At 46.5% G+C, this 15462-nt stretch overlaps 1 protein-coding gene across 1 annotated transcript; it reads left to right on the forward strand.

Annotated features, from left to right (window-relative positions):
• Nucleotides 1–14280: 14280 nt before the first annotated feature.
• Nucleotides 14281–15300, forward strand: LOC139833129 (uncharacterized). Its single transcript, XM_071823300.1, has 3 exons — nt 14281–14588; nt 14681–14944; nt 15178–15300. The coding sequence occupies exons 1-3, from the start codon at nt 14343–14345 to the stop codon at nt 15298–15300; spliced, it is 633 nt and encodes a 210-aa protein (XP_071679401.1). The 5' UTR covers nt 14281–14342.
• The last annotated feature ends 162 nt before the right edge of the window (nt 15301–15462 follow it).

Consider the following 15462-nt stretch of genomic DNA (forward strand, 5'->3'; position numbering starts at 1 on the left):
GAGGTAGAGAGGAGAGAGAGATTTGCGCCATCTGCCATAGCCTAACTATTTTTATATATTATTATTATTTAGATTTAATTAATTTAGTAGAAAAAGTAACAATATATATGTTGTTAAACCAGTATATTATAAAACTACATCTCAAGACGTGTCTTGCGATACTAATTTGATGTCATAAATGCTTCTATTTTTCTTATAAAGTTAGTCAAAGTTTAAAATAATTGACATACGGCAATGGCTAGAGGTATACTTATTTGTAGACGGAGACAGTGCATGTATGAAATCGTGGATTGGACTATACTACACGGCCATTTAAGGCGTGATTGGTTGGTTGGGTCAATTTTGTGTGGGGCCATGGCAACGGAAATACCGTTACGTTCTGTTAGTTGTTTCCAAGACAATTACAAATAACAAATAACCACCACAATTATGGGTAGGTTAATAAAAAACCACCACCTTTAATTTTTTGATAGAAAACCACCAGTCTGAAGTAACAACGTGACAAACTATCACCACTCTATCGTAGGACTTGTTGTCAATGAATTAAACACAAAAATGATAGCTGGACCTCCACCATGTTAGGCTGATGTGGCAAGCCGTAAACAGTCAGACAAGCATTAGACTGTTATAAATTATGAGTGTTTTTGTAAATTTTATGTGCCCACATGTCAGCCCCCCTCTCTCTCATATCTTGGCCCACTTTCTCCCTTTTTTCCTTATTACATTTCCTCTTTTTCTTCCATCTTATTAATTTTTTTATTATTCCTTTTTCTTATCCCCTGGGAGAAGCACCACCATCCCTCGTCGGCATCACTCCCCTTCCCTTGCGCTGCACCGTCCAGCGCTGCCCCACCCCTGCAGCCTACTCACCGAACTTCTGCAAGAGCTTAGAGGAGACGACATGGATGGCCTAGGTGCCCGCCGTAATAGGGGAGGAGTTCAGCGGCGTGACTCCCGCCCCCATGTCGAGGACTTCGGAGGACGGCAGGACGACCCCCATGCCTGCGTTTTCCGTGATTTTTCTTTCATCAAGAATTAGTTCAAATATATAAAAACTATTTATATATAATTAGCATCATTGGAAAAAGTTTTTTAGTACGAATCCAACTATACTTATACTAATTACGTACATTAAAATTAAGATTCATTTGCTGAATATTTTAGTCAAAGTTCATCTTGAAATATGAGTCCAACGAATATATTACTACCTCTGTACATAAAATTATATCTCAACTTACCAAAATATCAAGGTATATAGGCATATTTTATTGGAGTGTGACGTTTTGGAGGCCAAGCTACATGTAGATCTTTATTTTCGAAGACTAAAAATTCGTAATTAAGAGTTTCAAAAAAATCTAAAACAAAATTCTAGAGGTAGGCAGTGATGTATGAAACTATGGTGCAAAATCTTAATGCAAACTGATTTATATTATAGGCTACATGAAATTGATAAAATCTGACAAAACTAGTAGATCTTGAATGTGTACTATTCACTTATTCACTGTAAAATTTGCCAGAATTTGTCATTTTAGTGTAGCCTAGAATATAAAATAGTTTGTATTGAGATTTTGCACCATTGTAGTATACATCATTGACTATCTGTAGAATTTTGATTCAGATTTTTTAAAATTTTGAAATACATATTCTAAGTGTTTGAACATAGAGGGGGTTAGGTGTAGCTCGATCTCCGTTTGAAGTTTGGAGTTTTCGTATTTTAGTGTGTAGATAAATGTAAATTTAGACAAAATTACGACACTATTTATACAGAGAAAGTCGTAGAGTATATATATGGGAGTGATACTTTCAATGGTCGAGGTTTTTTTGCCAGTCACTCCCGCTTGTATTGGTTGCTACGTGACAGAGAGGCCCTTCTTGGCGGGTCTCCCGGACGCCTTTGCTATGCCCAAGGTCCTCCACGCCTGCGTGTCGCCATCGGAGATCCCCGTCCGTACGGACCCCGGGCGTGAGGCTGACTGGCTGCTCCACCCTCGTACACTAGTGTGGGCCAAATTTTTATCGGGATTGGGAACCCTGCTTCGGTCTTCGGTGCTGCTGCAACATGGTGTAGGCCCCAGCGGTAGTCTCGATGGACATATAAGCTTGTAAGGGCATCTCCACCGACGCGACGCATTTCGGATGTTCAAACGGACGCGTCGTGTCCGTTTGTGTCGGACGAAATGGTCGAAAGTGTCCGGGTGTCCGTTTGCGTCGGGGGTGGCTCCAGCGGCACGATGCATAATTTTTTTTTTCTCATTCATACGCCATAATTTACATGATAATAAAAAGGACATAAAAAAGCCAGAAATAGGTGCTAAAATAGGCGCTGTCTACTGGTCGTCGTCGCTGACGAGGTCAATCAGCTGCGGCGTCGGCCATGGAAGCGCGTACGCCGACGGTGGAGGAGGTACCGCCGCACAGGCAGGAGGCTGTGGCCAGGGATCCCACGCTGGAGCAGCAGGCGGAGCGCGGACGTTGGAACGCGTCGGCGTGGCCGGAGGAGTCGCCGGCTCCCCTGCGCGAGCGCTGACTCGCGGAGCTGGATTGCGAGCCCGTCCCACAAAGCGAGCTCGTTGAGCTCGTCCTGCTCGCTGTTGGCGAGTGCCATGGCAATGGCCTCCTCCTCTGAAATGTCCGGCGGCTGGTTCTCCGGATCCCACGCCGGTCCGCCGTCGTTGTGGTCGTACTGCGGCATGGTCACGTCGCCGTCCTCGTCCTCGTCCTCGTCGCCGTCCTTGTCCGCGTCCTCGTGGTCGTTCTCTTCTTCTTCGGCGGCGATCTCGCGCTCGAAGTAGTCTACGTCGGCGAGGTAGGCAGCGCGGCGCCGCGCGTCGAACTCCCACGCCCCGAAGGAAATCCAGTTGTAGGAGTTTAGCGCGTACGCCGGATCCTCCCGCAGATCCGGCGGCAACTGATACGTCTCCGACGTATCGATAATTTCTTATGTTCCATGCCACATTATTGATGTTATCTACATGTTTTATGCACACTTTATGTCATATTCGTGCATTTTCTGGAACTAACCTATTAACAAGATGCCGAAGTGCCGATTCTTTGTTTTGCTTTTTTGGTTTCAGAAATCCTAGTAACGAAATATTCTCGGAATTGGACGAAATCAAAGCCCAGGGGCCTATTTTCTCACGAAGCTTCCAGAAGTCCGAAGGAGAGACGAAGAGGGGCCACGGAGGGGCCACACCCTAGGCGGCGCGGCCCCCCTTGGCCGCGCGGCCACGTGGTGTGGGGCCCCCGTGCCGCCTCTTGACCTGCCCTTCCGCCTACAAATAGCCTCCGTGATGAAACCCCCGCACCGAGAGCCACGATACGGAAAACCTTCCGAGACGCCGCCGCCGCCGATCCCATCTCGGGGGATCCAGGAGATCGCCTCCGGCACCCTGCCGGAGAGGGGATTCATCTCCCGGAGGACTCTACACCGCCATGGTCGCCTCCGGAGTGATGTGTGAGTAGTCTACCCCTGGACTATGGGTCCATAGTAGTAGCTAGATGGTTGTCTTCTCCCCATTGTGCTATCATTGTCGGATCTTGTGAGCTGCCTAACATGATCAAGATCATCTATCTGTAATTCTATATGTTGCGTTTGTTGGGATCCGATGAATAGAGAATACTTGTTATGTTGATTATCAAAGTTATATCTACGTGTTGTTTATGATCTTGCATGCTCTCCGTTACTAGTAGATGCTCTGGCCAAGTAGATGCTTGTAACTCCAAGAGGGAGTACTTATGCTCGATAGTGGGTTCATGCTGCATTGACACCTGGGACGATGTGAGAAAGTTCTAAGGTTGTGTTGTGCTGTTGCCACTAGGGATAAAACATTAGTGCTATGTTCAAGGATGTAGTCACTAGTTACATTACGCGCCATACTTAATGCAATTGTCTGTTGTTAGCAACTTAATACTGGAGGGGGTTCGGATGATAACCTGAAGGTGGACTTTTTAGGCATATATGCAGTTGGATGACGGTCTATGTACTTTGTCGTAATGCCCAATTAAATCTCACTATACTCATCATGATATGTATGTGCATGGTCATGCTCTCTTTATTTGTCAATTGCCCAACTGTAATTTGTTCACCCAACATGCTGTTTGTCTTATGGGAGAGACACCTCTAGTGAACTGTGGACCCCGGTCCAATTCTCTTTCTTGAAATACAATCATCGTAATCTTGTTCTCTTGTTTTCTGCAAACAATCATCTTCCACACAATACGGTTAATCCTTTGTTACAGCAAGCCGGTGAGATTGACAACCTCACTGTTTCGTTGGGGCAAAGTACTTTGGTTGTGTTGTGCAGGTTCCACGTTGGCGCCGGAATCTCTGGTGTTGCGCCGCACTACATCCCGCCGCCATCAACCTTCACCGTGCTTCTTGGCTCCTCCTGGTTCGATAAACCTTGGTTTCTTTCTGAGGGAAAACTTGCTGCTGTGCGCATCATACCTTCCTCTTGGGGTTCCCAACGAACGTGTGAGTTACACGCCATCAAGCATATTTTCTGGCGCCGTTGCCGGGGAGATCAAGACACGCTGCAAGGGGAGTCTCCACTTCTCAATCTCTTTACTTTGTTTTTGTCTTGCTTAGTTTTATTTACTACTTTGTTTGCTGCACTAAATCAAAATACAAAAAAATTAGTTGCTAGTTTTACTTTATTTGCTATCTTGTTTGCTATATCAAAAACACAAAAAAATTAGTTTACTTGCATTTACTTTACTTTATTCATCATGTTTCCTTTTAATTTTACCACAAAAGACATACCGGTAGGACGTGGGTCTATAGTTGGGAGAAATAATATAGAAGAATTCTTCAACCATGTTAGTACTATTGAAAATTTTGAAGATAGACACTTGGTAGACCTTGCGCCTACTTATGAAATTGCTGCTGCACATTTAGTTCGCCTGTTGGAAACTAAATTTGTTAATCTTAATCCTATAATCCAACACATGTTTTTCACACTTGGTGATATGGAAGAGGGGGAAAAGAAAGATTTTGTATTAGAAACCCTTCTTAGAGAATTTGGTGGTCTAGCAAGAGAAGCTAGAAAGGTGTTTGCTAAATTTAATATGCTTGGTTCTCCTACTAATTTTGTTAGTCTCCTTGAAAAGATGGATATGGATAGAATAAGATACACTAATAATATTGATGATGGAGGGGAGATCAAAGCACCAATACCATGTAAGCTCCTAGCTATGAATGATGCACTAGAAAATAACTATGCTTGGCTTGTTCCTGAAAATTTGTTTGATGAGAGTAGCACGCCTAAGACTAATGAAAAGGGAGATGCTAAAACTTATGTATCTAATATACTATGCCTGGTTGAGAAAAGCCCACACCCCGCTGTAGAAGTACCACCCTTCGATAATACTTGATACACACTTTCTGCGCCTAGCTGAAAGGCGTTAAAGAAAAGCGCTTATGGGAGACAACCCATGTTTTACCTACAGTACTTTGTTTTTATTTTGTGTCTTGGAAGTTGTTTACTACTGTAGCAACCGCTCCTTATCTTAGTTTTGTGTTTTGTTGTGCCAAGTTAAGCCGTTGATAGAAAAATAAGTACTAGATTTGGATTACTGCACAGTTCCAGATTTCTTTGCTGTCACGAATCTGGGTCCACCTCCCTGTAGGTAGCTCAGAAAATTAAGCCAATTTACGTGCATGATCCTCAGATATGTACGCAACTTTCATTCAATTTGAGCATTTTCATTTGAGCAAGTCTGGTGCCATTTTAAAATTCGTCAATACGAACTGTTCTGTTTTGACAGATTCTGCCTTTTATTTCGCATTGCCTCTTTTGCTATGTTGGATGAATTTCTTTGATCCACTAATGTCCAGTAGCATTATGCAATGTCCAGAAGTGTTAAGAATGATTGTGTCACCTCTGAATATGTCAATTTATATTGTGCACTAACCCTCTAATGAGTTGTTTCGAGTTTGGTGTGGAGGAAGTTTTCAACGATCAAGAGAGGAGTATGATGCAACATGATCAAGGAGAGTGAAAGATCTAAGCTTGGGGATGCCCCGGTGGTTCACCCCTGCATATATTAAGAAGACTCAAGCGTCTAAGCTTGGGGATGCCCAAGGCATCCCCTTCTTCATCGACAACATTATCAGGTTCCTCCCCTGAAACTATATTTTTATTCCATCACATCTTATGTGCTTTTTCTTGGAGCGTCGGTTTGTTTTTGTTTTTTGTTTTGTTCGAATAAAATGGATCCTAGCATTCACTTTATGGGAGAGAGACACGCTCCGCTGTAGCATATGGACAAGTATGTCCTTGGTTTCTACTCATAGTATTCATGGCGAAGTTTCTCCTTCGTTAAATTGTTATATGGTTGGAATTGGAAAATGATACATGTAGTAATTGCTCTAAATGTCTTGGGTAATGTGATACTTGGCAATTGTTGTGCTCATGATTAAGCTCTTGCATCATATGCTTTGCACCCATTAATGAAGAAATACATAGAGCATGCTAAAATTTGGTTTGCATATTTGGTTTCTCTAAGGTCTAGATAATTTCTAGTATTGAGTTTGAACAACAAGAAAGACGGTGTAGAGTCTTATAATGTTTTCAATATGTCTTTTATGTGAGTTTTGCTGCACCGGTTCATCCTTGTGTTTGTTTCAAATAAGCCTTGCTAGCCTAAACCTTGTATCGAGAGGGAATACTTCTCATGCATCCAAAATACTTGAGCCAACCACTATGCCATTTGTGTCCACCATACCTACCTACTACATGGTATTTTCCGCCATTCCAAAGTAAATTGCTTGAGTGCTACCTTTAAAATTCCATCATTCACCTTTGCAATATATAGCTCATGGGACAAATAGCTTAAAAACTATTGTGGTATTGAATATGTAATTATGCACTTTATCTCTTATTAAGTTGCTTGTTGCGCGATAACCATGTTCACTGGGGACGCCATCAATTATTCATTGTTGAATTTCATGTGAGTTGCTATGCATGTCCGTCTTGTCTGAAGTAAGAGAGATCTACCACCTTATGGTTAAGCATGCATATGTTAGAGAAGAACATTGGGCCGCTAACTTAAGCCATGATCCATGGTGGAAGTTTCAGTTTTGGACAACAATCCTCAAATCTCAAATGAGAAAATTATTAATTGTTGTTATATGCTTATGCATAAAAGAGGAGTCCATTATCTGTTGTCTATGTTGTCCCGGTATGGATGTCTAAGTTGAAGAATAATCAATAGCGAGAAATCCAATGCGAGCTTTCTCCTTAGACCTTTGTACAGGCGACATAGAGGTACCCCTTTGTGACACTTGGTAAAAACAATGCATTGTGATGATCCGGTAGTCCAAGCTAATTAGGACAAGGTGCGGGCACTATTAGTACACTATGCATGAGGCTTGCAACTTATAAGATATAATTTACATGATGCATATGCTTTATTACTACCGTTGACAAAATTGTTTCATGTTTTCAAAATCAAAGCTCTAGCACAAATATAGCAATAGATGCTTTTCCTCTATGGAGGACCATTCTTTTACTTTCAATGTTGAGTCAGTTCACCTATTTCTCTCCACCTCAAGAAGCAAACACTTGTGTGAACTGTGCATTGATTCCTACATACTTGCTTATTGCACTTATTATATTACTCTATGTTGACAATATCCATGAGATATACATGTTACAAGTTGAAAGCAACCGCTGAAACTTAATCTTCTTTTGTGTTGTTTCAATGCCTTTACTTTGAATTATTGCTTTATGAGTTAACTCTTATGCAAGACTTACTGATGCTTGTCTTGAAGTGCTATTCATGAAAAGTCTTTGCTTTATGATTCACTTGTTTACTCATGTCATATACATTGTTTTGATCGCTGCATTCACTACATATGCTTTACAAATAGTATGATCAAGATTATGATGGCATGTCACTCCATAAATTATCTGTGTTATCGTTTTACCTGCTCGGGACGAGCAGAACTAAGCTTGGGGATGCTGATACGTCTCCGACGTATCGATAATTTCTTATGTTCCATGCCACATTATTGATGTTATCTACATGTTTTATGCACACTTTATGTCATATTCGTGCATTTTCTGGAACTAACCTATTAACAAGATGCCGAAGTGCCGATTCTTTGTTTTCGCTGTTTTTGGTTTCAGAAATCCTAGTAACGAAATATTCTCGGAATTGGACGAAATCAAAGCCCAGGGGCCTATTTTCTCACGAAGCTTCCAGAAGTCCGAAGGAGAGACGAAGAGGGGCCACGGAGGGGCCACACCCTAGGGCGGCGCGGCCCCCCCTTGGCCGCGCGGCCCTGTGGTGTGGGGCCCCCGTGCCGCCTCTTGACCTGCCCTTCCGCCTACAAATAGCCTCCGTGACGAAACCCCCAGTACCGAGAGCCACGATACGGAAAACCTTCCAGAGACGCCGCCGCCGCCGATCCCATCTCGGGGGATCCAGGAGATCGCCTCCGGCACCCTGCCGGAGAGGGGATTCATCTCCCGGAGGACTCTACACCGCCATGGTCGCCTCCGGAGTGATGTGTGAGTAGTCTACCCCTGGACTATGGGTCCATAGCAGTAGCTAGATGGTTGTCTTCTCCCCATTGTGCTATCATTGTCGGATCTTGTGAGCTGCCTAACATGATCAAGATCATCTATCTGTAATTCTATATGTTGCGTTTGTTGGGATCCGATGAATAGAGAATACTTGTTATGTTGATTATCAAAGTTATATCTACGTGTTGTTTATGATCTTGCATGCTCTCCGTTACTAGTAGATGCTCTGGCCAAGTAGATGCTTGTAACTCCAAGAGGAAGTACTTATGCTCGATAGTGGGTTCATGCCTGCATTGACACCGGGACGATGACGAGAAAGTTCTAAGGTTGTGTTGTGCTGTTGCCACTAGGGATAAAACATTAGTGCTATGTTCAAGGATGTAGTCACTAGTTACATTACGCGCCATACTTAATGCAATTGTCTGTTGTTAGCAACTTAATACTGGAGGGGGTTCGGATGATAACCTGAAGGTGGACTTTTTAGGCATATATGCAGTTGGATGACGGTCTATGTACTTTGTCGTAATGCCCAATTAAATCTCACTATACTCATCATGATATGTATGTGCATGGTCATGCTCTCTTTATTTGTCAATTGCCCAACTGTAATTTGTTCACCCAACATGCTGTTTGTCTTATGGGAGAGACACCTCTAGTGAACTGTGGACCCCGGTCCAATTCTCTTTCTTGAAATACAATCTACTGCAATACTGTTCTACTGTTTTTCTGCAAACAATCATCTTCCACACAATACGGTTAATCCTTTGTTACAGCAAGCCGGTGAGATTGACAACCTCACTGTTTCGTTGGGGCAAAGTACTTTGGTTGTGTTGTGCAGGTTCCACGTTGGCGCCGGAATCTCTGGTGTTGCGCCGCACTACATCCCGCCGCCATCAACCTTCAACGTGCTTCTTGGCTCCTCCTGGTTCGATAAACCTTGGTTTCTTTCTGAGGGAAAACTTGCTGCTGTGCGCATCATACCTTCCTCTTGGGGTTCCCAACGAACGTGTGAGTTACACGCCATCAGCAACACCGCGCGGCGGCGCCGCACCTCGTCGCGCCGCTCTCGGCCCGAGCGCGGCACGGGGGGGACCGGCACGCGCCGGGAGTTAAGGTACCAGCCCCCTCCCAGCAAGTTCGCGTCCGGCCATGGTACCAGCCGGTTTTCCTCCCATAGCTGCCGAGCGAGGTCAACGCGGACGTACCGGCCGACCCGTGCTTTCTTGCCGGAACGCGAGCCGCTAGCCTCCTGGTCGTTCTTCGTCTTCCGGAACGGCCAGCATTTCTTCCCCATGGCGTCGGTGTGGTGTCTACTGTGGGATTTTGCCAATGATTTTGGTCGGGGAAAGGGGCGCCGGCAGCGTCCCTTTAAGGCTTCGACGCCATCTCGCCTTCAATGGTCTGCCAGTGCAACGCCTATTAGCTGCGCACGCTCACGGAAGCCGAGGCACGCCATTAATGCGGCCCCTGCAAAGGCTGCAGCGCGCCGCCCAGAAGTAATACCGCGGAAGACGAAGCAGTTGTGCCGCTGCCAGGCGGGCCCGGTGGGGAAGCGAGCGGACACTTTGCGCGTCCGCCGAGCGTCCGCCGAGACGCAAACCTAGCGCATATTTGGGCCAGGTTTGCGTCTCCGCGGACAGCCCGGTCACTTTGCGTCGCCCGGCTGGAACAGGCTCCAGACGCATTTCCGGTCACGGCGGACGAAAACGGTCGCTCAGCGACCGTTTGCGTCGCGCCGCTGGAGATGCCCTGACGTTCAGACAATGTTGGATGGGTCCTCCGTATATGGGCCCACTTTTTCAGCGAGCTTTTGCTGGGGAATCTGGGGTTCGATAGGAATTGTCGCTTGTAATAAAAGTTTGACACCGATTGCCATCACGGAAGGCAGACAGCGTTCTCTACCATGGGAAGCGAAAGCACTTTTCTGTTTATTTTTTACGCATATGACCCTATGGGACTTTTCTTTTATGGTTTAGTACTAGTACTGGTAGCAAAAACAGTTCACCAACGAGTAAATAGACAAGGTGGGTGTGTTTCAAGATAATAAATAAACATGGCTTTCGCCCCGCTATACATATATAGCAACCATAAGATGCAATTGTTGACCAACAACACACTCTAGCACAAAGGATATAGAAAAAAAGAGAAAGAGAAAAGAAACGGTGCCAACAACGATAGACTGATGAGGTGAAGAGATGACCTACTGTTGTGCCCTCTGTTATCCCACCATACTCCTAGTACTCTTAACGGCCGAGTACCAAGCAACAACTTCAAGAAGAAATGTGACGATGACAACGTTGTTGCTCGGACCGGTCCTAGGGTTTCCCTGGTACTCAGTGGCGGAGACAGGCCCCAGGCCACACGGGCCTTGGCCCGGGGCGTGAGCCAGGAACGTAGGCTTTACTGTAGCAAAAATAGACACTGTAGCGACACTGTAGATACTGTAGCGTGAAGATGGCCTGGGGCGTCGGCCCATCCTGGCTCCGCAACTGCTGGTACTCTGAGGGGAGTAGGGAAGGGGTACACCTCACACCCTTTAGGAAGGATCGGAGAAAAACATTAGCCAATATGAGACGTAAGCATGTCAGTCAGCTAGGTCTAAAATCCACTTTTCAGTCTTATTGCTTTCTTTTTGAGTCCTAAAAAAGAATTTGCAATTACGGAATCCCATCTTAAAGGCCATCATATCCCTATATTTTATTAATCTTAACGGAATCGAAATTTCATAAGATGTGAACTAATATCCGAGAGAGAAAGAAATGGCGGCACACGCAGGCTACCTGAGATGGATCTCTCCCGACTACCAAATAACCACTGGCGCAGCTTAGTGTACGTAGTTCAAGGGGGGGCACCACCCCCAGCATGTTGACATTTAGGCTCTGAAGCCTTATAAACTAGCCCATTTGCCCCCCCCCCCCCCCCCCCCCCAGATTTGACAAAATACACTCTAATTTTGGCCTCCATGGAGTTGGTCCAAGTTCCGCCACTAGAAATAACCACTACCCCGACCACTCCGAAGCACTTCATCCAACTTGCCGCCCACCATCGTGCGCCACCACGGTCTTGTCGCCACCTTCGTCTCCATGCGGCGACCGTGGCGCCGAAGCCTAGAAGGCGGAAGAGGAGGCACAACATAGTCGGGAACAACATCGTCACCGTCACGGATGGAGTGCTTCATGCCTTTTCTTACTTTTCAGCCTTTCTATTGGTGGTGCATGTGTACCGTGTGCATCTTTGATGTTTTGTTGTCGTAGCAGGCTAGGTTTATCTATTTGTAATAGTTTTATGCTTGAATACATTTGAATTTTTTTCCGAAAAAAGAGTCTAATCAGATTAATGATTTGCTCCAACATGAAAAACTTCAAATGTATAGGAGTTTGTTTCTCCTTTCGAAAAGGTAAATGCACTAAAGCGCTAGAATTAAGTATGTATCATATTTGATTTTTACCTTTTTTTCATTTTTCATTTTGATATGGAACAAGAATAATCGAAGAATGTCTTTGGCTCCCGAGCTCCAGTGTTCTCTTTGTTTCAATAAAATAAAAAAAATCTTATTTATAAGTTTACAAAAATTCTGGACATAGTCAATGATGAAACCTACCACATGTAAAATTTCAATGTGTATTGTGGGAAACAAAAAATGACAAAATGTAATAAAATTTAGAGATTTAAAAATATGCATACTCAAATCCACGCGTTTGTCATTTTTAGTTTACCAAGAATACAAAGTAGTTGAAAGTATCATTTTCATATTTGTAAGCATTGGCTACATCCACATTTTTTCGATTAAAGAAATATATTACAAAAAATGACAAAATGTAATAAAATTTAGAGATTTAAAAATATGCATACTCAAATCCACGCGTTTTTCATTTTTAGTTTACCAAGAATACAAAGTAGTTGAAAGTATCATTTTCATATTTGTAAGCATTGGCTACATCCACATTTTTCAATTAAAGAAATATATTAATACCTCGAAGATACCAATTACACCCAGCCTCTCCACCAACTGATTTCCAAAGACATGAAGAATGCACGCAGCCAAGAAAAAAATAAAAAAGAGAGAAAAGGAAAAAAAAACAAATACCACCCCGTCGTGGTGATAAAATACTCTCAACATCATCACTCTAAGCACTACCAAAGATAACGTCTCGACTACAACAGAGATTCTCCAAAAACAAAGCCTCCAAGAAAGAAAAAAAGGAATCAACTTTGTTGTCTCCCGATCGAAGATCTTGGGTTTTACCCTAGAGAAACTGCGAGCTTCGAAAACAATATCTTCAGCAAGATTATTGCGAGGTACAACCAATGAAGACTGGAGCTTGGATTTTCACCATAAAACTCATGACATGGTTCGGTAGGAGCACCAAAAAATTGTAGTCCTCTTATGCTCCCACCCCCTCTTGCCAAGGCCGGTACTGCAACTCTCCAAACACTTTCTTTTTGACTTGAAATCTGCAGACACTTGACACAAAGGGAAAACCCATGCCACATATTCTTCATCGCAACCAATTCTCCTATCAGTTACCAACCTCTGATGGCTGCCACCATGAATTTCTCCACCGGCTGGTCCCCTGAATTACGCAGTATGGGAAATTCCTCGCGGGTCGCCTTCTCTATTTGGCGCTTCCATTTTTACCCTTTCGATACCTTTCCTCTCTTCCACTAATCAGCAGCCGCGGGAGTAGGAGCATCTCCACTCGTCTCCCCGACGAGGCCCCCGAGCGACGTTTTTCCCATCTGGACGATGAAATTCGGCCCAGTCGCGCCCCCGGTTCCTCGTTTTCGTCCGGATTTGGCCCTTCATCCATCCGGCGAGCCCACGCCATCCCCGGTCCCCCGGGGCGCGCTCGGGGACTCCGGACGAAAGCATTTGGCGCGAAACGTCGTGTGGACCCTCGTAGTCGGCGACAGGAAAGCCAAATCCTATCGATTTCCCTCCAATTTGCTTGCATATCCCCAAACTCTCCCGCCGAATTTGTCCATTCGCCTCCTCGTCTTCCAGTTCCAGTTCCCGTCCTCGTCTTCTCGTCCACCACCGTTCTCATCCTCGTCTTCTCGTCCACCACCATGCCGCCGAAGCCGAAGGCGAGGAAGCCGCGGGCGAAGAAGGAGCGGCCGCCGGGTATGTCGAACGCAGAGTGGGCGGCGGACGAGATCCGGCGCCAGGTCGAAACAAGCGGCAGGGCGGAGAGGGAGAAAAAATCCGCCGCCAAGAGGGCGGCGGTGGCCCAGGACGAACAAGCGAGGAAGATCAGCATGGCCATGAGCAAGGTACAAGCAGTTCCCCGTCGACTTTCTCCCCTTCGATCTACTCGCCGTCGCCGCCTGCCATGTTCCAAGAGGGCGCCTACGTCCAACCGTCCAGGTTCACGCCGTCGCCGCCCCGAGCTCGACGTCGGCAGTGGGAACCAGTATGAGGGCACCTCGCCGGCCCTGCGACGAGGGCCGCTCCCATTCGGTGCGATGGCGGCGCCGAACGACGAGGAGATCCACGAGATGATCACCTCCGGCTGCATGGCCGCCGCTGCGAGCCCGGGGTTCTTCATGGCCGCCGCCGCTGTGAGCCCGGGGTTCTTCACGCAAGAGGGGGCGAGGGCGACGGCAGCTGTCGCGGCGCGCAACGAGTATGTGGAGGATGTGGCCGACGGAAGCCAAGTCGTCGAAGAAGAAGACGAAGAAGAAGAGCAGCCAACTAAAGACGCCGCCAACCTGTCGAAGGGAAAGAAGAAGAGGAAGAAGGACTCACCGCCTGCCGAACCGCGTATCAAATGGACGCCGAAGGAAGAGGAGTGCCTCGCCGAAGCTTGGATGACCGTGTCCATGAACGGCATAACCGGGGCCAATCAGTCGTTTGACACATATTGGCTTCGAGTGAAGCAGGCGTTCGACGAACGCAAACTCGTCGATCCCTACTTCAGTAAGACGAACATGAACCGGGGAGACAAGGCAATGGCCACCCATTGGGGGATCATACAGACAGCGTGCAGCAAATGGCACGGCATACAGGAGGAGATCGAAGATCGGCCGATGAGCGGCCACGACTTGGAGCAAAAGGTATGCTCCGTCGACCCTGCATCACCGAGGTTAGCTGTGCACCATGTAGATCGTCGTGAGCTGATCCGTATCACCGTACTCTTTTCCCCCAGCTGCGCCGTGCTTTGGACATGTACATGGACGACACCGGCATGCAGTTCAAGTTCCTGAACGTCTACGCCCGCATCGAGAAGTGCGAGAAGTGGGCGGAAACCCGCAAGAACCTCTCGAAGAGCAAGACCGAGCAGTACAACCCCGACGCTCCGGCGGCTGGCTCGGCGGATGGGCGCCCGGAACTCGGCCAGAAAAAGCTCAAAGAGCTCAAAAAGACGGGCAATCCCGCCGACAGGATGCAAGCGTCGATCGACAAGTGCTGGGCCGACTTGAGGACACACGCCGACGGGAGGAACGACAAGTTCGACGGCAGGTGGCGGGAGATGCTCGCCAACCAAGGCGTCCGGATCGCCCTGCTGAAGACGACGGCGGCGGCGAAGAAGAGGAACACTGACTTGGCGTTTCTGATGGGCGGGAACACGGATCTGATGGACGAGGAGAAGAGGATTTGGTACCAGGGCCACCACAGCGACATCCTCCGACCCACTCCGGCCAGTTCTTCGTCGTCTCCGCCGGCTCCTACCTCGTCTTCCTCACCATCTACGCCGTCGACTGCCGCTGCTTCGACGTCGACTGCCGCTGCTTCGTCGACTGCCGCCGCTTCGACCACGGCGTGTGAGGAAACTGGTCCGTCGGACAACGCCGTGCCAGCCGGGACTGCCGATGAGCCTGTTTACGTGTAATTTCCCTCCTATCGCCGATCTGTGGCTGATCCTTTTGCTGGTACTTTTGCCGATCAACTGGCCGTATTTGTAGCGCGGGACGATGGTTTGTTTGAATT

This window comes from Lolium perenne, chromosome 1 (assembly GCF_019359855.2).
Source record: "Lolium perenne isolate Kyuss_39 chromosome 1, Kyuss_2.0, whole genome shotgun sequence".
In the NCBI taxonomy this organism is placed as follows: domain Eukaryota; kingdom Viridiplantae; phylum Streptophyta; class Magnoliopsida; order Poales; family Poaceae; genus Lolium; species Lolium perenne.